The 26063-nt window shown below is 50.6% G+C and overlaps 1 protein-coding gene across 1 annotated transcript; it reads right to left on the bottom strand.

The window, feature by feature from the left end:
- Nucleotides 1–136: 136 nt before the first annotated feature.
- Nucleotides 137–25617, bottom strand: ALKBH5 (alkB homolog 5, RNA demethylase). Its single transcript, XM_047707367.1, has 4 exons — nucleotides 24062–25617; nucleotides 14922–15002; nucleotides 5182–5337; nucleotides 137–4368 (listed from the first exon to the last, which is right to left on the bottom strand). Exons 1-4 carry the CDS (start codon nucleotides 24829–24831, stop codon nucleotides 4191–4193), a joined length of 1185 nt encoding a protein of 394 aa, XP_047563323.1. The 5' UTR covers nucleotides 24832–25617; the 3' UTR covers nucleotides 137–4190.
- Nucleotides 25618–26063: the final 446 nt, after the last annotated feature.

The following is a 26063-nucleotide window of genomic DNA, read 5'->3' as shown; positions in this document are numbered from 1 at the left end:
ATCGGCAAACGCCGCGGATCAGGCTGAATTTATTGCTGACTTTCTAGACCAGTGCCATCCAATAGAAACAGAGTACAAACCACGTATGTGATTTCAAATCTGAGTAGCTAGATTTAAAACAGTAAAAGGAAACAGGTGAAATTAAAGTGTATTTTATTTAACCCAGTATGTCCAAAATATTGTCATTTCAACACGTAATCAATATAAAGTAACTAATGATATATTTTACATTCTGTTTCATACTAACTTCAAATTCTAGTGTGTATTTGACACTTAAAGCACATCTCAATTCAAACCAGCCACATTTCAAGTGTTCAACAGCCAAACTGTCCGGTGGCTGCCATATTGGACAGCACAGGTCTAGATTTAAGGAATCAGTAGAGAAAATAATGCAGATCAAATTTAATAGTAGTGCTGAGGCTGAGAAATTTCAATCCAATTAACACAGTTTGTTCCAACGATGAGAAGGGCCATGTACAAGATTTAGTGACAGACTATCGGGAAAAGAGTAGTGTAGTAGGCTGAACAGTGGTCCCCACCCCCCAAATATTTCAGCTCCTAATCCTTGGAATTTGTGTATTTTTTCACTTTGCGGATGTGACTGAAGATTATTACATGGGCAGAATATTTTTGATCGTTCAGGTGGGCCCTAAATCCAATCACTAGTGTCCTTGTGAGGGACAGGCAGAAGGGGATCTGGTACCCACAGAAGAGGCAGTCACGTGGCCACGGAGGCAGAGACAGGAGTTACCAGGCCACGATCAAAGAACATCAACAGCCACCAGAAGCTTTTAGAGGCAAGGACTAGAGCCTCCAGAAGGAGGGTGGTTTGAATTGTGATCTCAGCCCAGTGATCATAATTTTGGATTTCAGACCTCCAAACTGTGAGAAATAAATTTCTGATGTTTTAGCCACAAAGTTTGTGGTAATTTGTTACAGGAGCCCTGGAAAACTATTATGAGCAATGGGATCCAACTCCATTTGCCGTATCACGGTTGAATTACAACCACGGGCACGCTACAAATAAAAGAATCTATCAAAAAAGATCAACAAAAGGCTTCTATAAGGAACACTTGGCTATACAGAGCTAGAGTGTACTGTGTATTTTATTCGTAATTTCTGTGCTACACATCTTTCATGTTGGCACAATTTAGAACAGCCGTGTGTGAGAGATCTATACCAGGTCTTGTATCCTCAGCACCCTGCACAGAGCCTGGCACACAGTAGGACACTCATATTTTTGAATGAAGGGGACTTTGGGCCTCAACTTCCCCCAGCACAGGAGGCTTGGAGGAATGCGATGGGGTACCTAAGAAGGCAGGGCTGGTGCCAGATGTTGTTAGAGCACCTACTGTGTGCAAGACTGGGCTGGGGGCAGAGTCAGATTCATGGAGTCAGGTATGGAATCCCCACAGGCTTACGGACTACTCAGAAAATTAGTTTAGTCCAGAGATGGGATGCTTAGTCTCAGCGCTGGGCAGAGACTAAAGCCAGTGATACAGCAGGACCTATAAGGGCCGAAGCCCCTTCCCCTAGTCTCTCTGTCCCTTATTCCTGCAGAGCAAAGGGCCTTTTTGGAACTAGGAAGCCCAGGTGTGATTGTCACAGCTACTGTAGTTTCAGCTCCCCAGGCCTGCATATGAGCTCCCATTCTATGCCTGAGTCAGGGGCCTGGGCCCTAGAGTGGGAGGTATCCCCCTCTGCCATGTAGTCTGGATGACTTTGAGCAAGTTACCATCCCTTTCAGCTCTAATGTCTCCTCTCTGGGGCAACTGTGGACCTGTCTACCCCCGCAGGCCCAACTAGCTATGGAGCATATGGAGGCTCTCCCCCAGTGCCCTTCATTTCTTGTCACCGATTTGCAAGACTGAGCCCCAGCCGGTCACCTGCTCCCTCTAGAGTCTCTCTTCTCCTCTCTGAAATGGGCAGGTAAGTGACTTGCCAGGTCTCCACAGCAAAGAATTGGCCAGACTGGTTTGGGCACTGGAAATCAATGAGGGAGACTCCACACCCAAGCTGACCAGAATCTGGCAGCCAGGTCCAGGACCTGGAGGGACTAAAACCCTCTGGGCCCCAACCCCAGTCAACACAAACACATCTGGCTGATGCCTGTAACTGTATCCCACAACTCTGTAGTACACATCTTGAAAGCAAGGACCAAGACTTTTGCTCACTGATGAGGCCACAATGAGGGCTTGGCCAGAACATAGTAGGAACTCAAGAATTTGCTTAACGAGCAAAACCACTTGCCTATCTTTTACAAAGGCCAGGCTCTCCCTGCCTTTGCTCACCCTGTCCCTCCTTCACTGGCACATACCCTATCTGATCACACCAAGGGGAAAGGGCTTCAAAATTCAGCAGGGTATGATGCTGGCTCCTGAAGGACCACGGCATCCTGGGCACCTGGACACGTGGTCCATCCTCCTTGGAGTGGGAGAGAGCACAGTAAGCAGAGGGCAAGTTCACCTTCGGCCCTCAGCCCTATTATCTCCCGTGAGGACCTGGATGGGCAAAGGACTCTGTCTGGCCTCCCCAGCCTGGGTTCAGAGTTAAGAAAATAAGGGGATTAAGGAAGCACCAAAGGCAAGTCCTCTCTTATAACAGTATCAGACAACTGTTTCAAAATATATTAGATTTGGTTTTTATTGTAGAGCACACATATCAGGGCAAAGTGCTGCACACACAACTACAAATCATTTTTGGGAAAAAAGCTGTAAGAAAAATAAACCTGCAACTGCTTTAGTTATGCAGTCCCGACTTGAATCCACGCTGGCAAAGGAGTTCTGGCCCCTGAGAGGGGGCTTCTTGATGACGGCTGCCCCAGACTTCTGCAGCCTCAGGCCTGGGCCTCTGTAAGACAAGGCTCCCTGGGGTGGTGGCAGCCTGGGGACTGGGAAAGCCTCTGCTCTCAGCAGGCCCAGGTCTCGGCCATGGCTGGCAAGGAGACATTCCTAATGAATCTAGATCATCAAAACCTTGCAAGGATCTGAGTAAGTGGGAACTGCCAAAAACTTTATTATCTTTTTCCTTTTATTACTTCTTAAAAGTCCCTTCCCCAGCTCCCACGCCCCTGAGGCAGAGGAGGTGCCAACCCAGTCTGCAGACCTGAGCTCTGGCCTTGGATGCATGCTACAGGCAGACAGAGCAGGTGGGCAGGCACCTTCCTATGGGAATGACATGGAGAGAAGGCCCCAAGCTGGCCAATGAAGGAGAAAGGAAAGGGTTAGGAAAAAGTCTGGAGATCAAATGAAAAAATAACTCAAAAACAAAAGAAAACAAAAACCCTACCACACACCACAACAATTTTCCATACCCCAAATGCTAGACTTGGAAGGACACCAGTCCCTCTAGCTAGAAACAATTCCTAAAACTGCCCCAACATGTTAAATCTAACTGTTCCATACAATTACACGCATATGCTTGAAAGAAGCAACCCAGCAAAGACGTGTGCTCTTGGCAAGAAAGGTCAGGACCACTGTAGCCAGCCCCTCAGCAGCTCAGGGACCCGTGGGCAGAGCAGGCCAGTGAACATGGAGGAAGCCTGGAGCTCAGCCAATAGCTTTGGGGTGGCAGAGGACTTTTTAAACCTCCACCCAGTCATCCTGAACAACTCTGCTACAGGAGGAAGAGGGTACTTGTGTAGGCTTCCAGGCCCTGGAGAACAGGTGAGAGGTGGGAGGACAGCAGGCCTCCAGCAGAACCAATAAGGAGCATGAGACCTCAACCCAGCACGCAGACACAGGTGGGAGGGGAAGGGACAGAAGACTGAACTTCATTTACAACACTGAAAAGATTTACATTTAAAGCAAAACAAGAATTTTCTTAACCAAAACATTTTGTTGCTTTTAAATAAACCCAGCCTGACAGCCCCACTTGAGGACAGCTGCCCCCCACATCTCTACTGGCCACTCCAGCGTGAGCTTCTGTCCCCTACAGATGCCAACAGCCTTTCCATTTTGTAGGAAAACCGAGAACACGAGAATCAGGTCCCAGCCAAATCTGTTCTTCAGCCTTAACAGGCAACAAACCCGAGGAAAAAAATTCAGGATCAAAAAAACAAAAACCAAAAAATGAAAACAAAAACCAAACAAAAACAAAAACAAAATGGAACACCAAAAAACCGAAACGAACAAAAGGAGGGGGCAGCTACGTGAGGAGTAACCAGAGTTCCCAGGGGTGCATGGCACGCCTCAGTGCCTCCGCATCTTCACCTTGCGGGCGGGGCTGCCTGCCGCCTCCGAGCAGTCCTCCCCGGACTCATAGGACTTGCGCCAGTAGTTCTCAGAGCTGAAGCTACTTCTCCGACGGTGTGTGGGCAGCAGCACCGAGCGCCGGTTCTCTTCCTTGTCCATTTCTAGGATCCGAGGCCTGCAAGGGAAGGGTGGGCGGAAGTGTTCCCTCACACCTCTGTGTCTGCGCTGGGCCCTCACCATCTGCGGGATGGTGTGCTCCAGCTTGGCGGTTCTCCAGGAGGGACGGTAATGGCAGAAACACTGGCATCGTCTCTTTGCCCACTAAGTGCAGTGGCCATACCTAGTCTCTGAAACACTTCCCAATTACCCTGGGGGGTCTGCTGAGTCAAGGACACCACCAAGGCTGCTGGACAGGAGGCGGACTTCCCTAGTACAGCCTCAAGGCCCTGCCCAATCCCGCCATCACCTCCCCGAGCTTTGCTCACCCACTCCACTAGGCCCTGACCAACAAGCTTTTCCTGCCTCAGGGTTTCAGCCCAGTACCTCTTGCCTAGATGGGCCTTCACGCACAGCTTCCTTATCCTTCTCATCTCAGCTTAAACACATCCGAAGTCTTCCCCAACCCTTCTGAAATGGGTCCCTGGTCTGCTATCTTCCACATCCCAAGCTTCCCTCCTAACATTTAAGTACTCATTAGAGCATTTGTCTGGGTGGAAGGAACAAGGGAAGTCATGGGAAGCCCAAAAAGCCTTCCCACTTGTCAGAATCTCAGCCCAAGCCCTGATCTCTGAGGGTGCAGGCAGCTGGTCACGGGCTAGGTGGGAATGCCGCCAATTCCACTGACCTAGAAGCAGACATTAAGGCTTAGAAAAGTGGTCAATGCCACGCTTCTAACCACATACCCCAGGTTTCCCCCACCTATTTCACCCTGAGGCCGGGCCATGGGGCTGCTTTGTTGGCCCTTGTTGAAGGTTCCTAAGCTGAGTACCTGTGGGCGGCATCAGGGTCTGCCTTGCGATGGGACCGCTTGGGTTTCAGAGCAGGGTCCCTGTTGTTTCCCGACAGACGATCTGAAGCATAGCTGGGTGGTAACACAGAGCTGCTCAAGGACTTTGTTTCCAACCGGGGTGCGTCTAATCTTGTCCTGCAAAGGAAACACGCATGGGGTCACCAGTGGACCTTGGGGAGGGAGTGGGCCCCATGAGACCCATTCTCTGGCCAGGGAGAGGGGAGCCAGCAGCCTCTGCTCTGTGCCTCAGTTTCTTCATAGCTCAACTAGGTCTGGCTGACTTGCAAACACCTGCCTTCTTACGTTCAGGCTTAGGAGTAGGAAGAGGAACATTTCTGTTTGGAGACCTCTAGTGATAGGGATCTGCTGCACCAGGGGAAAGATCCAGGGCTCACTCTCTCTCAGTTGGACAAGCAGCCCCACTCACCCTACTCCAGCCCAGAGGTTCTCCAGGGGCTTCTACTCCACCTGCCAGAGTCCTGAGGGCCCCAAAATACTCCAGCAGATGCCCTCATCCTTCCTGAAATATCAAGACAGGAAGGAAGGTTCCCCTGGTCCAGGCCTACAAAAGGAAAAGAGACTCTCCCACTCTCTTACACAGTAACACTAAAGCTATGGGAGAGCCAGGAAAGTCCAGGCCCAACTCAACATTCACACACTTGGCTCTGATCTCACCACAGCTACCTGGCAGCTTCTGCTGGTTACAGGATGCTAACCAAGTCAAGGCTGAAGGGGTTTTGAAGACAGAATCCCCGCTGAGCACTAGGCCTGAGTTTTAAGGAACAGGCTGCCCAATAAAGGGAAAACATGGAAGTGTGGACGGGGCAGTGATCGGAGTCCTTTATAAAGCCAGGCCAGGAGGAAGATAAGCCTGGGAAACCTCGAAGAAACCCCAATTCCTGTGTGATACAGAGAAAGCTGGCAAGTCAGGCTGGTACCAGCAAGGGGCAGGAGAGAAGCCTGGTTTGGGGAGTGATGGGAACACATCTGGCAGAAGGCCCTAAAAGCACCCTTCCTGTAGGCAGCTATGCACAAAATAGTCACTTGGTTCTGAGGAAGGTGCTGTGGTCAGAGCAGAGCACCTTCACAAGAACACTGCAGGGAAGACAGCAGGAGGGAAATCCGAGAGCTGCCCTGGCCTAACCCACACAGTGTTCTTTTAACAACTGCATGCAAAACTCACAGATCCCTCTACCTACCTCCAACTGGCTGACCTGCTGTAAAAAGATGGGGAAAACTAGATCCCAAAGGTTATGGTAATTCACGGGTCCTGGAAGTCGCGGGAGAAAAGTTTAAGCCCAGGCGAGATTCGAAACAAGCCTAACAAGCTGGAACGACAGGGCTCTGACCCCGGGCAGCCGTTTTTCTCCTGAAGCCAGCAGGGGGCGCCTTCTAGCTGGGAACCAACATTCTAACACCCTCAGGCCCAAAGTGGTAGGCAGACCAGCAGAGCAATTTCGCCTGCCTGCCTGCTTTGGCCTTATGTACAGGGAAGCCAGAACGGTCAGCTGTACTCACTAGCCCACCAGTCTCGGCCTCCACTCTGGGCCCTTCAGGCCCAGGGAACCAGGACCTATCTAGCAGCAAAAGGAAGAAGATCCAACCCTAATGGTGCCACTTAGAATCCAGGCTAATCACCATCCTTCTCTGGGCCTTCTCCATCTAAACGAAGTAAGGAGAAATGTGGCTGTCCCTAGGTCCTCCTTCAGTTCTAAGAGTCTAGAAACCAACTGGCCTCCTTCAAGGCTAGGACTTTCAAGATTTGGGGGGGAGGGGTTGGTGCCTAGGTGGCTTAGCTGGCTAAGCGGTGTGCCTTTGGGTCAGGTCATGATCCTAGAGTCCTGGTATGGAATCCCACATCGGGGTCTCTGCTCGGCAGGGAATCTGCTACTCCCTCTGCCCTGCTCATGCTCACCATTTTTCTCTCTCCCCAAAATAAATAAAATCGCTAGGGCACCTGGGTGGCTCAGTGGGTTAAGCCTCTGCCTTCGGCTCAGGTCATGATCCCAGGTCCCGGGATCGAGCCCCACGTCCGGCTCTCTGCTCAGCAGGGACCTGCTTCCCTTCCTCTCTCTGCCTGCCTCTCTGCCTACTTGTGATCTCTGTCAAATAAATAAATAAAATCTTTAAAAATAAATAAATAAAATCACAAAAAAAAGTTTTAAAAATATTTTCTTTTTTTTTTTTTTTAAAGATTTTATTTATTTATTTGACAGACAGAAATCACAAGTAGGCAGAGAGGCAGGCAGAGAGAGAGAGGAAGGGAAGCAGGCTCCCCGCTGAGCAGAGAGCCCGATGCGGGGCTCGATCCCAGGACCCTGGGATCATGACCTGAGCCGAAGGCAGCGGCTTTAACCCACTGAGCCACCCAGGCGCCTCTAAAAAATATTTTCTTAAAAGATTTTATTTATTTACTTAAAAAGGGGAGGGGTTGCAGAGGGAAGGGAGAGAAAGAGGGAGGGAGGGGGAGAAGCAGACTCTGCTGAGCAGGAAGCCAGACTGGATTCCAGACCTGGAGGTAATGACCTGAGCTGAAGGCGACGTAACCGACTGAGCTACCCAAGCACCCCTCACGTCTAAGATTCTTGAGAGAGGCTAAGGGGAAGAGATGGTGCCAGGTAACACCCAGACACAAGGGTGGAATCAGAAATCACTGGAGCCCAAGGACCTCCTCTTTAGCAGGTCAGGCCTCATCCCCCCCATTATGGGTGTAGAGCTGCTGGAGAGGTTAGGGAGACAGATATGAGACTAGACAGGCCAAGAACACAGACTGGCTCTGCTCCTCTCTCACTGCCTGAAGGAGGGGAAGGGGTTCTGCACATGACAATACCGCTGCCATCAGAATGCAGCCTCAAGAGAAGAGATGATCAGGAGGCGGCCCTACTAAAAAAATCCCTGCCTCCTGTACCTACTTCTGAGACAGTATAAGCTCTGGGGCCCGAAAGTGCTCCTGGGACTTTACAAGTACATCTCAGAATAGCTGGAGGAGTTTCTGCCCTCCCTCCAATTCCAAAAAGCTACCATGCTGCAGGAAGCCAGGCTAGAGCAAGATCCCAACCCAGTGCTCACTGGTAGCTAATTTCTGAGAACAGCCCATCTTAAAAGGCAGCTAACTTTCAAGGAGGTATGCTAGACTCCTCAGGGTTCAGCAAACATATCCATAAACTTCTGAAGTCAGGAAGTTCTAGCAGTAAGGGCTGGGCCTGGGTCTCCTCAGGTGACAAGAGGCAAAGAGACCTGGCTTAGAGATCTGAGTCAACATCCAGGGGTTACAGAAAGGCACCCCAGGTATATGAGGTCACCCAGGCATCAGGACACCCCCAGGACAAAAGCAGGGATTGGGCAGAGGTACTTGGGAAGCCAAACCAAAGGGAGGATGACTGAACATTAGTATTAACACATTAACATGTGACCTGAGGATGAAGAGAGGGGGCTGACCATCCCAGGAGCTCTCCTCATGTTCCTTTATTACTCACTGAATCCTCTAATCTTCTGGAGAAGTTGCTGAGAAGGACTATTCCCACTGTAGGATGGGAAAGCAATACTAATTGGAGACCAAGTCGTTGGCCTAAGCCACACAGCCACTATCCCATGAAGGCCTCTAAAGGTGGGCTCACTGCACTGCAACAAAACAGACTGCTGTCCAGGCAGACACCATTTCTAGGAGACCAGGAACCAGCCTGCGCCTCAGGCCAACCATCCCTCAACTTCTGGCTCCACCCTCACACCAAGCACCCTTGCGCTTACAAAGCCGGACAGTCCCAACGAAGCAGAGAGGCAGCGTGGCAAGCCTGTCTGAGCACCCCTTGTCTACTGAGTGACCTGGGCCTCTAGGTCTAAGCTCCAGCACCAGAGTGTCAGATTCCCACAAAGCACAGACCTGTACCATTGTCTCTCCTGCAATGGCATTCAGACCTCCTGCCACCACTCCCCATCTTCCACCAAACTCCTTCCAACATCACACGTCGCTGCCTGCAAGGCAGTTCTGACCCTAGCAGGCTTCCACACCAGTCTCAAAGAGCCTACAAAGCAAGCAAGGGGTATAACCCAAAGAGAGGGCACCCAAGGCCCATGGTCCTAGCAAGGCTTCCAGAAGACCTCCATACCCAGGCCTGCAAGATAACGAGGCCCCAAGGGCCTCTCCAAATCATTCAACCTGATTACCAACATGTCATACCACATACTTGTAACTCAGGGCTCCAGAAGGGAGTACTGCACAGATGATAGCCAAACAACAGGGCCAGCATCGTGGGTGCCCAGGAAGCTCCGTTCAGGCCTGGTAAGGTAACTGATATCCTCCACAACACCAGGCAGTCAGACAACAAGCTTGCTTTCCCTGGCCTGGGCCAGTAAACAACCTATCTCCAGGTTCCCTTTCCTCTCATTCGCTGTGCCTGTACTCATATCTTACCTTGACTGGACACAGCCTTCCTCATCCCCTACCCGACTCATCAAATTCAGAGGCAGTATGGTGAGGAAGGGGCCAACAGAAGCAGGCATGGCATCTTTCGATTTAACCATCCCTAGCACCACCGCTGCCCCAATTTATGTGAAAACACAGGGCTCAAGTAACCAGCTTGTCTTCAGTGAAGACAGGGCAGGGCCGGCCAGGAGCCTAAGCCAGTTTCATCTCCAGGTGGTCTTACTGCTCTCGCACTCCTTGTGCAGGATAAATGCACATGCACAAACATACTCGCTGGGCCAGGAAACTGAGGTGGGCTAACTCTTGGCCCAAGGGATGAGAATCTTGTGAGACAAAGCAATGGCACATGTCTTGATGGGGGCAATGTCTCAGGCCAAGTCAGAGAAGCCAAGAGCTGGCCACCCCTGGCCCGAGGGACGAAGCCCAGAATGCACCCTTCATTCCCACCTTCCCCTCATCACAGAGCCTCATACCTGGGCTACTCTGCTTTCGGGAACAGTCTCCCCTGACCCCTGCAAACCCCTGGTCTGAAGGACCAAATAAGCCATTTAGCTCAGCTGCCTACAATCTCTTTCATGCAAATCCCTCACCCCACTGCTTCCTGGCACACACCAGCCTTGGTTAATATTTGGCAAATGAACCTCTAGCTGCTCTTCCCAGCTTCAACCCACTGCGCTGAGCTCCCTTAGCCAAAAGCAAAGAAATGGGCAATTAACACTGCCTTGAGCCACTTTATCTGATTAACTGGAGATTAGCTGTGCAGGAATATAAGGTCTTATAAGTAGACCAGGGCAGCCCGGGTTGTCTCCTGAAGGCCAAGGGACTGGTGCCCTGGCCACCAACTGAAGGCTCTGAAGGCCCACAACCCATTTCTGATGATCAAGTGTTGATCCGAGACCTCCTTCCCACATCTCCCCGCAACTACAGAAATCCCTATACTTTGTACCTTCTAGCCTTGAGCTGTTTTTTGTGTTTCTGAAGTATTTTTATTTAATTGAGAGAGAACGCACACATGGAGGAGCAGAGAGAGAAAAGCAGACTCCCATTGAGCAAGGGAGCCTGATGCGTGCTGGGCACGAACCCAGGAGCCTGGGATCATGACCTGAGCTGAAGGCAGACACTAACAGGCTGAGCCGCCTAGTAGTCCCAGGCTTACCACCTCTGCCTGGCCGGCAATTTCTAGCTCAGGAGTCAGATCCACCAATCCTGTCCCAACCCATCCCCAACCCCTACCAAGCTGGATATAACTGCTAAATCTGTTTGCTGCTGCTCCTGTTTGCTGGGCTCCAGCAGATACACTTTGTGGTTTTAAGACAGTGTTTACTCTGGTGGTGGTGTACTAGCATGTAAAATGCCAGCTCCGTTACACACCAGCAGACCCGGGTTCAAGGTCTTCCTCAGCCATTTACTGGCTGTGACCCCGAAAGGATTGTAGTACTGAGCTGCAGCCCAAGGATTCCACTCATGGGGAAACTCTCAGGTGATCACTCCCAGCCTCGAGTCTTCTCTGTGACAAACAATGGTGCCACACACATGAAGACTCACATTCAAAGATGCCACACTGTGTTGAATCAAAAAGCACTTGGTGGCTACCCAAGTAGCCATTTCCCACCATGAGGCGTTTAGGACTGTCCCAGCTCTGACTGACCCGAGCTGGTGACAGAGCCCCTAGGCCCTCCCACAACAGCCTGTGCAATTTTTATCCAAACTTAAGAGAAGGCAAGACTGGCTCCATCCCCTCTGCCTATGGAGCAGGGCCAGGCTCAATGCCCAGATTCCACCCACCCAGATGTGGACTCACCAGCAAGCGAGTCAGCCAGGTGCCCATCAAGACCACATCCTTAATGCCTGGGCAGTGCCTGGGCCAGGATGCTCCCTTTTTCATCCCGTCACCAGCTCGTCCTTTTCCAAGACCAGCCCATATAGCTACTCTGGAGCTGCTCCTCATTCACCTGCATTGTCCCCCTCTGGTATCTCCTCTGGGCTGGGCCTCAGTGCTGGGCCTGGATGAGCAGGGTCCCCATCTCCACAGAATGCAGATTTGGAAATTCACAATGGCAAGTATACGAGGTCTAACAGTCTAAAGAGGGAGGGGATACGCTGACAGGGCTACAGGTATGTGTCTGATAATTTCTGCATGTCAAAACAGTCAGCACCTGAGCCTTGAGGGATGGCTAGGTCAACCAACTTTCATTGTGCATAGGTGGGTCATTTGCAGGGTAGGATGTGGAGGAAGATGAACATGTTGATGGGAAAACATTTCCAACAGAGGTCACACTGTTGCAAGGATCCAAACCCGTGGACCACACTAGGAGCTGCAATACTTTAATGTAAGTGTGGAGGACAAGACAACAAGGAAAACTCCCAAAAGGTTAGGCTGGATGGACAGGCAAAGCCCAACAAGGAGCCTGGTGTTTATCCTGGGCCTCTCATCTGGTCCCGAGTTGTCTCTCTACAGCTGGGCGGTATTCTAGCTCAGCTGACCCAGGGAAGCGGAGGGCCATCCTCCCATTCCTCTCCAGCCCCCTCATACCAAACAAAGCTCTGTGCTTCTGCCGTCTAACCCAGTCTGTGGTTGGCTCCTGGGCCCATTCAAGTTGGTAGATGACTGATGCTCTTTGACCTTTCAACAGTCATTCTCCAAAGTCAGACCACTGCCAGGAGCCCAGCTGGCCAGAAGAGCTTCCAGGGGGACCTGGTTAACAGTGCAGGCTCCTAACTCCACTGAGAAGCGTCCAACCCAGCCAGCCTGAGATGTCAAGTAAGGGGAGCCACTGCTGAAGAGGAAGGAAACAGCTGGAAGAATGACCTGACACTCCAGCTATGGCCACTTCATTTGCACCTCCAGTGAAGATTTCCCTAGGATAAGCTATTTTGAGAGCCTTGCAGGGAACACCTGGGAAGTTGATGCTCTGGTTTTGTATCACCCTGGGAGTTCCTCTCCAAGCTCCTGGCCTAGGTGGGGCACTTATCCCTGGCTGCAGCTGAAGTGCCAGTATAGCCCAGGAAGAAAAGACTGGGGAGAAGAGGCCAGAAGGGAGCTACACTCTGGACAGCATCACTTCCGTGTTCTGGGTTTTGGCCTGTGCTGGGAACCACAAGAAAAGAAAGCAGAAAGGCAAATAAAAACCCTTCTTCTGATGAATTCTGGGAATATTTGTAGGCTAGAGGCCAGACACTGCCAGCTCCTGTACAGACTCCCGTCTGCAGCTCCCACATGTGCCTGGTGCTCTGCCTGCACCCCAGGATCATCCTTTAGGTCTCTATCATTTCCATGCCACACAGGTACAACCGATACTCGAAGTTTTGACTTGACAAAGTGGTGGAGACATGCCAAAGAGACTTCATCCACATTATGTTGGCATTCTAAGACCCAAAAGGCCAAGATGCTTTCAGTTATAAACTGAAGCTAAAAAGATGGTAAGTCAGGGGTGCCTGGGTGGCTCAGTGGGTTAAGCCCCTGCCTTCGGCTCAGGTCCTGGGATCGAGCCCCACACTGTGCTCTCTCCTCAGCGGGGAGCCTGCTCCCCCCCCCCTCTCTGCCTGCTGTTCTGCCTGCTTGTGATCTCTGTCAAATAAATAAATACAATCTTTAAAATAAATAAAAGATGGCAAACCAGAAAATAAGGATGTACTTAAAAGAGAGAGAAAGAAAAAAAAGAGAGAGAGAAAGAACTCCTAATGGCCAAAGCTGGCATAGCTGGAGCATAAAACAAATACCCATAAATTCATATTGATATAAGTAAACAACTGAATAAAGACGTAAATGAATGAACAAGAGAAGAAGAAACAAAATCTCCTTGCAGAAGAATTCCAAATAACTTGGGTGGTGACTCCCCACTCAGGGAGCTGGAGCTAACTCCCCACTGCTTATGGGCCGGCTGCGCACAGAGACTTCCCTCCTACCCCAGGGGAAGCAGCAACTCTAGAGCGCAGAGCGCAGCCAGTGGCACAACCTCAGCCAGGTGTTTCCTAGTCACTGTCAACAGTGAGAAGTCCTGTGCCCTGGATAGGACGGAAGACAAGCGGGCTTCACCTCCGTGGTCTTCCTCCCCCAAACCCCGAGCCCCAGTAGAACCAGGAGAAAAATTCCAGATTCCAATGGAGAGATATTCTACAAAATATCTGACCAGTGATATCATGAATAAGGCAAGTCCGAGAAAGTGTGACAGCCAAGAGAAGCCTAAGGTGATTGACAACTAAATGTAATGTGGGGTCCTGGCACAGAAGTATGTCACAAGAAGACTAAGGAAATCCCAATACACAGGAACTTCAGTTAATAATAATCTATCAATTTGCCTTTTTTTTTTTTTTTAAGATTTTATTTATTTATTTGACAGAGAGAGATCACAAGCAGGCAGAGAGGCAGGCAGAGAGAGAGGAGGAAGCAGGCTCCCCGCTGAGCAGAGAGCCCGATGCGGGGCTCGATCCCAGGACCCGAGATCATGACCTGAGCCGAAGGCAGCGGCTTAACCCACTGAGCCACCCAGGCGCCCCTATTTAAATTAAAAGAAGAAAAAAAAAGATGGCAAGCTATAGGACACCGTGTTCTAGCCGGTGCGGAGGGTGGGGGGGTGTCCCGGCACTGGTTCTGCTCTCCTCACTGTCATCTGTACAACCCTGGACAATCATCTAGCCTCTTGCACTCCACTCTAAAGACAAGCCTGTCTTGACCCAGCATCCGCTTGGTTCAGTCCATTCATATCCCATGAGCAGAAAACCAGAAGTGCGGAAGAGGCCAGGACTGGTGATATTGGTCAGTATATCCCTAACTTCCTGGCCAGAGAGGAGAGACAGCCACAAGCTATACACCTGCTAAACACTGCAGCCTAACCTCCCACCTTCGTTTCCTCTTCTCACTCCCTGCTCCTCCCAGAAGTGAAAACCCAGGCATTTTTAAAGCAGGCTGCTAAGGCGCAGTCTAAAAATAATCAGTAAGATCACATGTGACAAATCAGAACCAAAGAGATGGGGAAAAAGAGAGGGGGAAGGGAGGTCTGGAAGAGGGGTCCCTAAATCTTGTCTCAAGACTGTATCCATAAACACAGGGAGCATACGCTTTTGCTCAGCCCCCAACTCCCTAGTTAAACAACCACAGAACTTAATTTTCCAATGAAGAAAAGACAAAACAGCTTTTTCCTCAAAGAATTAAAATCAAAAAGTAGGAGACCTGATAGCCTTTTCCTCTCCCAGGCTTCATGCTGCTATGCTACTGATACAGAGGAGCCAAGTTCTAAGGGAATCCAGACCTACACCTCCAGACAGGCCTGCAGGTGCCAGACACCGGGGCACTTACTTCCTGAGGATGATGACCGCTCTGCGCTCCTTGATGTCCTGAGGCCGTATGCAGTGAGTGATTTCATCAGCAGCATATCCACTGAAAATAAACACAGAGCATATGAGCTTGGAAAGTGAACAGACAACCAAAGTTCCCAGAGGGTAAAGAGAGAGAAATATGGTCCAGGTCTTATGGACACCGCTGCCATGTTATTTTGAGAGGTTCAAGGATCTACGTGGAAAGGGAATTCATCTGTTAAGATCCAGGATACGCCACTCAAGAAAAAAACCTGGGATGAGGCAAAGACAAGCCTGAAGGTATAAACCACAGCAGCAATCTCTCCACACAAGCCAAGAGCCCTTCTTTTACAGGCTCCCAAGAAGGTACACCTTTAAGCACTCTGGAGGCAGCTAGAGTGACTCAGGCCAAACCTTGGTGAGAAGACAAGAACTCCACCTCCTCCTCTTCTCCGCCCCCCACCACCCTTCAGCACAAAGAGGAAGCCTAGACAGACACTGACAGCCCTGAGTCACCAGAGAGAACGAAGGCTGCAATGTTTAAAAAGATGATTTGTCTACTTGAAAACAAGCTTTCAAAAACCTCCATTTGGGGGGATCCAAAAATCTGAAGACAGCTGTGTTTTGGGATATTTTAAGAATTCCCATCACACTCAAATATCTATTTATTTTCATCAAGTTACACAATTTAAAAAACTGCTTAGACCAATGAATGTGGGTAGATGACTGTCCTCTTCACAGCTACCATCTTTCTGATTTCAAACTCTAGAAGCAAACTCAGCATCCTGAGCCTCCTCACATGCCCTCGCCAGGAGCCTGGCACCCAAGAGGCACTCCCACCCCAAGTTCCTCCACAGAGCTGAGGCAGGGCTCTACACAGCCAGACCCACGCTCAGCCACAGGTGTAGTGGGAGGTGAACACCTCGCCTGGTCTCGCTCAGCTTTTCCCTGGCCACCCCTAGACCGCAAAATCTTCCTCTCCATGGCTGCTCATCAGCTCCCTTCTCAGGGCAACTAAAAAGACAACCATGTAACTGTTAGAAACACTGCAGGCCTGGGAAGAACTCCTCAAAATGGCCAGGCTGCCCCAATGTGGACAAGAACTAGAAGCAAGACAAATAAAAAAATAAGTCCAAGAGGGGGAAAAAAAAAAACCCTCTGCTTTGAGGCCATGCTGGGAGAGACAAAACCTTTATTTTATTATTATTTTTTAAAGATTTTATTTATTTGTCAGAGAGAGAGACACACCCACACACACACCATGCATGTGACCGTGCGTGTGCACACAACAGAAGTGGCAGGCAGAGGGAAAAGCAGGCACCCTGCCTGATGTGGGACTCAATCCCAGGACTTTGGGATCATGACCTGAGCTGAAGGCAGACCCTTAATCGACTGAGCCCCCTGGCATCCCAGAACCTTTATTTATTTGTTTGTTGCTTGCTTGTTTTTTAAATGATTTTTTTAAAGATTTATTCATTTGACAGAGAGAGACACAGTGAGAGCTGGAACAAAAGCAGGGGTAGTGGGAGAGGGAGAAGCAGGCTTCCCACGGAGCAGGAAGCCCAATGTGGGGCTTGGTCAGGACCACGACCCCAGCTGAAGGCAGCCACTTAAGGCCTGAGCCACCCAAGCGCCCCTTATGTATTAAAGATTTATTTATTTATTTGACAAAGAGAGAAAGAGCACACGAGTACAAGCAGGAAGGGCAGCAGCATGCTCCCTACTGAGCAAGGAGCCCGATATGGGCCTGATCCCAGGACCTGGAATCATGACCTGAACCGAAGGCAGATGCTTAACTGACTGAGCGAACCAGGCGCTCCCAGAACCTTTACTTTAAAGATTCCTTCTCTGAGCTGCTCCTAGACCAGAGGTTTTCAATTTTCTCTGTGAACATAAGTCCTAGAAGAGACTATGGATAAGTGTCCACAATCAAATCAACGTGGAAAATATTGAAGAGTTAAAAAAAGCACGACTATGTTAAGAGATCTGAGAATTACTAGAGCAAAAGAATCTGCTGACTTTGTTTAATTGAGCACTGACCAAAGAACCTTCTCTCAGATAACACCTATTAATATCTGTAGGCCTACAGTGAAAAATGCCACACAGAGCTAGAGGAGTTGAAGAGGCCTGAGAGAGAATTTGAGTTTTGTTGCCTACTAGTGTTGTGACCTTAGGGAATTCACTTGCTGGGCACCTAAACCTGTTTCTTCATCTGAAATAAGGACAGAAGTAGGTTTTGGGTGTTCACTTTGTTATACTTTACAACTTAGGTATTCTTTTATGACCACTAATGATAATAAGATTTTCTATCTTATTTGAAAGAGAGGGAGAGACACCATGGATGCGATGCACAGAAGTGGGGAGGGGAGGCTGATGGAGAGAGAATCCTAAGATGACTCTGCACTGAGTACAGGGCCAACACCGAGCTTGATCTCATGACCCTGAGATCATGAACCTGAGCTGAATCAAGAGTCAGATGCTTAACCGACTGAGCCACTCAGGCGCCCCAATTTTAAGATTTTAAAAAGGGGGACACTGCCTCTTCCCTTGAAGGGAGAATTAGAGTTCTATGACTACATGGTATGGTACCCCTGAAACCTGTAGGGCTGTTGTGAGAATTAACTTAGATAATGCACTGTGCCTGACACAGCATTCCCATTTACTAAGCACAGGACACAAGCCAGAGGCCCTGGACCACCCTGGGGAAGCTAGAGACGTGGGTTCAGTATTGCCAAGGAAATGAGATCTGGGTTCCTCTTGCGGGGATCTGCCAGCAGAAGAGGCCTCATGGCCCCATTCCCCAGGACTAGTTCTAGAGCTCGTTCTAGGCTCTTGTCACTCCAAACTGGGAGAATACAGGTGGTAGGGTGCAAGACGTCCTGAATGAACACAGGACTTCCCCAAAGAGCTAAATCCAATTCCCCAAAGGTAATCCAAGGCACATTTCTAAAGCCTGAACCTGAAGTACTGGCCACAGGCAATCTTCCTACTATTAATAAGTATCAGTCTGTTGACACGGCTATAGGCAACTGGGGTCCTCACCTCCCAATTCATTCAAGAAGAAGTAAACCCAGATGTCTGTCAAAACTTACCTGCCAATACATTATATGTTAATAAAAAAATTAAATTAAAATTAAAAACAAACAAACAAACCTTAACTGCCCTCGCTCCCCAAGGGCTCCAGAATTGTGTCACTGAACACAGGCCTCAGAAGAGCTAGTACGGAGGTAAGACCACCTGGAACCCCAGAAATGACTGTGTCACTGAAAACACCTGAACAGCTCATTAGCACTGGTCTTCTAGAACTTCCTGGCAGCTGTGACATGGCCCACTGACCCCTCCTCAGTATCTCAGGCTCCTCTGGGAGCAGGAGGCTTTAAGTCCTGGCCAAGGAAGCTCTTCTGGCTAAACTTCAACAGAAAATGTTCAGCAGAGACCACAGAGGATTACTTACTGCTAAGGAACCTACTTACCACAAGAGAAACTATCTGCAAGTCCCAGTCTGCCAGCTTGAAACTTAATATGCCCTGGGTCCAGCCCTACCCTTGGCATGAAGAAAAGTTCCAGTGCCTCCTGCTCTTTGTTTTCACAGGGAAAGGAGAAGAGGAAATACTTCATGTTGGTCAGCCTTCAGCTCCCTGCCTGGGCTGAGCTGTTTCAAGTTCCCCCCACACCAGGTAGCAGTGACCAGCACCACAAGCATCAAGAGTGACAGACCTGGCTCTGTAACCCACTAGCACTATGCCTTACAGTGACTCTTAAGAGTCTTTCCTCTCCACAGGGAAGCTTTCCTCAAATCCCCCAGGATGGGTTTCCCCCACACCAACCAACCACCCACCCTCCTTTACTACTATGTCTGGCCCTGTGCAAACTGTGTTTTCCCCGTAAGACAAAGTGCTGCAAAGGCCTTATTCATCTCTGCACTCAATGGACACTAAATGAAATGTGTGTTGGGCTCAACTATTCTGTTCCTACATCTACAAAAAAAAGTTCTCACAGCAAATCCTTCCTTAGAGAATTAGGTGCAAGTTAAATGAGGAGTCTGAAAAACTCTAAGGGACTGTGCAGGACTGTACATCTCTCCTCTAGGGAACAGTTTTGGAGACAGTGTTAAGGCAAATTTCCAAGACAGCGACCATTCTCCATCCACTCTGTACCCTGCCCGGGACAGAACAGAACCAGAGGTGGAGGGACTGGCCAAGATCACCAGCACTGCCAGACAACCTTCCTTCAGCTATAGCTACCTGCTCTGGGCAGCCCCCACAAGCTTGCCTCACATTCCTAATGGGCCTAGAGGATTAAGAAACTTAGGCTTTGGGGAACAGCAGGTCAGCCACCTGGGCACAGGGGTGGGATTGTGAGCTCACGCTCATTATAACCAGACCCAACCTTCTAAAAGGACACATGGCCTAGCTTTATGAGAAATCCTGGGACTTTATGAATACAGAAGGAAGGTCAACCTGTTCTGTTCCAGGTCCCAATTCTCTCCACATCAAGGTATAATTAGAGAGTAGCTAAGCACAAAAAGTAGCTCATCTCCAGAGACATTTTACCTAAACTTCAAGCATTCAACAGCGTGAAATTCAATCTCCATTAACAACTCTATGCCATCAATAGCCCATTTTGCAGAGAAAAACTAAGGCCCGGAGAGGTTAAGTTACTTACCCAAGGTCAAACAGCTAAAGTCTTCTAGAACTTCCTGGCAGCTGTGACATGGCCCACTGACCCCTCCTCAGTAACTTAATTATAAAGTGGTGACGCTGGAACTCTAATCACACTCTTGATTTCAGTATCTACGCTATCCTGGTTTTTGGTTTTTTGGTTGGGGGAGGAGGTAGGTAATAAGAAGTAGAGAGAAAAGCCCATCTGTGTTTTCTGGTAACAAGGTCCAATCTATCCTGAGGACCTCACTGGCCTTAGAAAAGGACATTTAATACCTACCACCCCCAAGGAAGAAGTCTGCAAAGATGAGCCCATGCCTCCAGAGAGCTAGCACTGTATCTCAGCAATGGCTGAACACCAACTCCCCAGGCGAAAATGGCCAGCCAGCCTTGAAACCTGTGCGGCCTGTTTACTTTCTGCTTGCTCTGAGCTTCATGATTAAGACCATGGTTTACCCGCTAGCCTCCTTCCCTTTGCTGCTGCTGCCTCTTGTTAGGCCTGGCAGAACCAAGGCCAGCCAATCCCCTTGGCCCAGAGCTCCCCCTAAGAACGCACAGCACAGCCCTGACTTCATCCTGAGGTTCCTCCCCCTCCCATGGAATCAGACTGCACACAAGAGATGTGGCCCAGGACCTATCTGCCCTACTTTCCCAACTATTTTAAGCCAGAAAGCTAAATATTGCTATCAAAAGCTGAATAAGATCAGCCCTTAGCCCAGAATGAACAGGGGTGCCCACTCCACCCAATATTAGTTTTTACCTAGAAGGCACAGGCCGTGCCCACCTCTGTATGTCCCATGGCTGGGTGGTAACAGTCATTTCCAAACAGGTGGCTAATAAGGCCTGGGTCTCTGGGCATGCCGCCACAACCACAGACCATGGAGCAGTGATTAAAAGTAGCAGCAAGTAAGCAATTAGCCTTGAGGTAATTATTCTAATTAATCCAACTAAAATGTGTTTTAATCTGCCCCTTCACCCTACAGAGAACAGGAGAAAGAATGTGAAAAGAACTGATAGAAAGAGGTGAAAGGGGACGCCTGGGTGGCTCAGTTGGTTAAGCAGCTGCCTTTGGCTCAGGTCATGATCCCAGCGTCCTGGGATCGAGTCCCATATCGGGCTCCTTGCTCGGCAGGGAGCCTGCTTCTCCCTCTGTCTCTGCCTGCCTCTCTGCCTACTTGTGATCTCTCCCTCTCTCTCTCTGACAAATAAATGAATAAAATCTTAAAAAAAAAAAAAAAAAAAAGAAAAAGAAAGAGGTGAAAGATACTTATTTCCCTGGAGAAGAGTATTAAGAGGGGACCCAACCAGGCCCAACATGGGAAGGTTACAAAAACAACAACAACAAAAACTGGGTTTGGAAAGACACTTAAAGCACTTTCAGAAGGGTCTGTGAGGCACTGCTCTAAATGCCCACATTTGGGCACTGCTGAGTCAATGTCTGCCACATGCTAACGTCTACACTGACAACTATTACACATAAAACAGTATTCCTGCCATGTAGCCTTGGAATGGGTATAGACTCTACTGCCACCAACAACTAATGTCTGAGTCACATGAGAATTACTAAAAACCCTCCCCACCCGCAGAGAACCACTATCTTCATCAGCCCCCATGTTCCAATCTGCAGCTTTACAGGTCATCACTTCTGGGCTGGGATACCTACCAGGAAGTCAAAGAAAGCATCCCCTCTTACCAGCCTGGGGAAAAGCCCAAGGAGCACTTAAAGAGGCACTACTAACAGACAAGTGTTCACCCACCTGCATACCAATAAACAGAGCACACCAAGTAAGCAGGTGCTGGAAAATTAAAATTAGTGGGGGCATCCAGAACCCTAGAGCAGTGGCTCTTAATTGGAAGGATTTTTGCAGCCCTACCTACGCCAGGATAGCTGGCAATACCTGGGAGACATTTTTGGTCACCATGAAGATGAAACTGCTATTTCGTAGACAAAGACCAGGGATGCTATTAAACATTCTGCAATGCACAGACCAGCCCCTACAAAACGAAGCATCAGCCAACCCAAAATGTCAACAGTACTACTAGGGAGAAGATCTGATGTAGTGTTTTGCCATGGCACGCCTCGCTAGACTCTCTACTTCAGGTCCAGGTTGAATGGGAGAACTAAAGTCGAATACCATCAGCCTCAAGTTAGCATCTACCTGCTCCCCCCTTACCTATGGCTACTCTCTGCTACTGCCACCAAAGCTTCCATGCTCTCCCTGCTAACTTCTTTGCTTGGCTAACTTCTAGTCACCCTTCATGTTCTACCTTATTTCCTCCTAAAAACTTCTAACACTCCAAAATGGGTTCCCCCACCTTCAAAGTACTCCTGCAGTTACTCTCCTGGGCTGTAACTGCCCGTGGCTTCCACTGGGCTGTGAACTTCATGAAGGGAAGAGTCATGCTGTAGGCTCCACCAAATGCCTAGCCCTTTCCCCAACAAGAGAGCAAGAGATCATTAAATGGTTGTGTATGAAAGCAAATATCCACTTAGGTGCCTACTCCATGCCAGGCTCTGTATAAACACCCAATCACCGTGTTTAGTTCTAACAGGTTTTGGAAGTTGGCATTACCCCCACTTTACAGACAGGAAAGCCAGCTCAAAGAACACCCACAAGGTGCCAAAGCAAATGACAGCTGAGCTAGATTCAAAGCCTGGGGCAGCACTTTTCAGGATATGGCTGAGCCTCCCACATTAACTCTACAGCCAAGTCAGAATCCAGGAGTTGGAAGAGACTGGGAAAGCTTTAGGACTTTACTATCCCAAGGAAAAGATGAAGAAAATTTTCCTGATGATGCAATCCTGTTGATCACTAGCAGACCTGCATTTTAAGAACTTGAAACTTCTGCTCTTCAATACAGCGGGTTGTGTGTGTGCACACGCGCTGGGGAACAGGAAAGCCTCAGAGTCACAAACTGTTTTTTATGACCACCCATTACACGTCCAACCACTGCTACAGCTCATGACAACCTTAAAGACCTGTGACTATATGGAAAATTACTATCCCCTTAAGAGACTAAATGGCCTTTGTGTGAGGTCCTTTTAGCATCAAGAGCCCTTCAACGAAGTCAGACACCAAACTGCCTTACAGAGTAAGCCACTTGTGAGGGTCTGCCCTGGAAATCCCACCTTAAAGGGTTCTACTAAGACATCAATCTGGGATCACCGTTTAGATCTAAGGACAAGCTCGGAAGCCCAAATGACAAAGGGGCACTGACAGATATGTGGCTGTCTTACGTTTCAGATGCAAAATACTGTTTTGGCTACCACTGACTTCCCAAACTTCCCCGTGAGGAGACCCTGGGATATCACAAGGCTCTGCTGCCACCCCCAAATACAGACGCAGCCTCAGCTGTTAAACTCAAATGAGACTGGTGACCTGCCTCATATTAAGAGGGCTCCAGGGTACCGGCTTCTCCCCAGGACCAGGGCCCATGGCACAGACTTCAGAGGTTAAGCGGGTCACAGAAACTCAGCATGTCCTGATCCTATACTAGAATTCAGTGGTCAAGCAGCGGGTCTGAGAAGCTGCAGTCCAGAGCTCCTAAGAGGTTTTGGGGATTACTGAAGTACAGTGCTAGGTTACTTGTTCTAGGGCTGGAAGGACACAGCCTCCAAACAAATATTCCACTTTATATAAACAACAAAGGGGTTCCAGCAGGCAACCTTTTTGGGGGCCAGGGTACTGAGTGAATTCTCAGCAGGATCTGGGACCCAAAACAGGCCAAGAACCTAAGTTCTGTGGCTGACGCAACTACAAAGCCAAATACCAGGTAAAGAGATCTGCTTTATTTGGTTTCATAGGGCCCCGGTAACAGGTAAGACATTCTTACAAAGGCCCAACAGGCTCTTCGGCAGACAGAATTTTCAGAGTCCACTGCACCCTATTTCTGCCCCAGCACTAACCTATCTGACTCCAGCGAAGTCACTCCCTGTGCTGGGAAGAGAGAATGTGTATCTATTACTCTCAGGGACCTTCCTCCACATTTTCTCTGTTAAGAAATCCTCACACATATCCTCCGTCTTTCTGTTTTTGTTTTTTAACAAACATGAAAATGGCAGAGTTGGAGAGACTTTCACATAAGAGTTCTACTTATTTTTCAGAAAAGCACAGATCTGGAAACAGAGACCCAGAAAAAGGAAAAGTGACTTGCTAAAATCACGCACAGAAACAGCCTCCTTAAATCTCAGCCTTCTAGAAAGATGCCTTTGTATCAATTCCTGGTCAAGCCTGCATGATCATGCCAAACCTGCCCTCGGAATACAAAATTCTAGACTGGTATCCTGACCGATCCCTACTTTATTACTACACTGTTTTAAACACAGACCCCTTTTCCCTCCACACCCTCCTCCCCCCAAAACCAGAAGAATGGGTCAGAACTGTAAAGCACGGGCTCCTGTCTGCTGCTGCCCTGCGGGTGAGGGTGGGCAGCTACGGCAGCAGGATGCAGGGCCGCCCCCTCCTCCCAGGTGGGTTACCTGAGCACAGTCACGCTTCCCCTGCGCACTGGCAGAGAAAGCACCGGTTCCGACACCCGGATAGGCTTGAACTGGAACTTGCAGCCGAAGCAGAGCGCCGAGTCGCTGAAGAAGGACACGGACACGATGGGGCGCTCGAAGATGTGGATGGGGTCCACGTGAGACACGATGCAGCCGCCGGGCTGATAGTCGTTGATGACAGCGCTGTTGACGAAACCCTCGGGGATGACGCGGTGCTCCACCAGCTTCTGGATCACCAGCTGGTGCACCCACTCGGGGATCTCGTCCACATCGCCCGGCGGGTAGAGGCGCTCCTGGCCAGGCCCGCGCTTCTGCAGCTGGGCACCGTACGTGTAGCCCTCGCCAAAGAAGTACTTGTTGCGCAGCGGGGCCCGGTCCACCGTGTGCTCGTTGTACAGGCCCTTCTCGGCGCGGGACACCACCTCGTCGATGCGGGCCTCGATCTTGGCGCACTCGTCCTGGCTGAAGAGGCGCATCTGGCGAATGCCGCTCTTCACCTTGCGCGCCTCCTCCTCTTTCTGCAGCTGCTGCTCCTCGTAGTCGCTGCGCTCGGGGTCCGAGTCCTCCTGGTACTTGCGCTTAGCCCCGGACACCGGGTAAGGCTCGGCGGCGGCGGCGGCGGCGGCAGCGGCGGCTACGGCGGCGGCGGCGGCGGCCGCTGCCTCCCGGCTGCCCGCCTTATAGTTGTCCCGGGACGTCATGGACTTGAGCTTCTCACGCAGGTCCGTGTAACCGCTGGCGGCCGCCATGGCCCCCGCGACGTTGCTCTAGGGTCCTCCGGGGCGGGAGGGGCGGCCGGGCATGGCTCTCGGAGGACGCGCCCCGGCGCCCCGGGAGAAAAAGTGTTCCTCAGCGCCAAGCCCCCATGCGAGACCGGGGGACCCAGCGGGGGGCGTCGAGGGACCGGGCGCGGGGTCGGGCCTCAGGGGCGGGGGGTCATTCAGCTGTGGCGGCAACGGGGCTTCCTCCTCCTCCACCTTCTCCACGTCCCAGAGACCAAGGGCGCCGGCAGCGCCTCATGCCGCGGAGGGCCGCCGCGGAAGACCGACCCGACTCCCAGCCAGACCCTCAGACGCCCGGCCCAGCCCGCACTTTAAAGCGCTCCTCACGACGTCACGGGCCGTCCGCCCGACGTCCGCCAGCGCCGCTCCTCAGCGGGCTCTTCTGCGCGCACGCGCAATGCCGCCGGCCACCGCGGCTCCACGCGCAGCGGGCATGCGCGTGCGTGTAGGCCGGGTCACCGGAGGCGCCGGCGCAAGCGCAGAAGGGGACCGCTCGGCGTCCGCCGCCCCTCCCCCACTCACTGAAGGGCTCCGAGGGAGCACCCTCAAATAGCAACCTGCCTCCTTGACGCGCCACCTCCGCGACCGAAGGGCTCCCTCCACAGGGGTGCGCTCACGCTGTCAACGCTGTCGCTATGCTGCGTCACGGCATCGTCCAAATGCTCGAAAACGCCTCAGCCCTCAACGCGCAACCACCGGGGAACCGCCACAACCTAGGCTGTCCCGTCACCGCCCCCTTTGGCGTTTCCAGTTCTTTCATTGGGTCACCGGCCACGCGCCGGGCGGGCCCAGACTGCAGCTTCCGGAAGTTGGTTTGCACGCAAGCCTGTCGATCAAGCGGTCGCCTTGGCTACTGCGTCCGTCACTTAATTAGCTGCGTGGAGGGCGTCGAGGACCCCTGAAGGGTGAATGGGTGGCTATGTAAGTGCCCGAATGTAGACGCCAACGGAGAAAAGCCCTCAGACTCCTTAGGAAACTTATGAAACCAGGAGAAACTTTTCAAACTGCGAGGCCGAGTCCCAGCTCTAAGTCCAAACGGCGACGGCCGCAGAAGCGGGACTCAGGGGGCACCTCCCTGCCCCCCACCCCGGTCGTCCGGAGTGGACGTTCCACGAGTCACGTCCCGGTGGCGGCGGGCGCGTGCGCAGCCGCGGGGCGCGCGCGGGGATTTGGCGTCGGTTTTCCTTCGCGTTAGAGAT

Source organism: Lutra lutra, chromosome 16, assembly GCF_902655055.1.
Source record: "Lutra lutra chromosome 16, mLutLut1.2, whole genome shotgun sequence".
Classification (NCBI taxonomy): Eukaryota; Metazoa; Chordata; class Mammalia; order Carnivora; family Mustelidae; genus Lutra; species Lutra lutra.
Note: the sequence above shows the minus strand (reverse complement) of the source record. Positions and strands in the feature narration are given on the sequence as shown.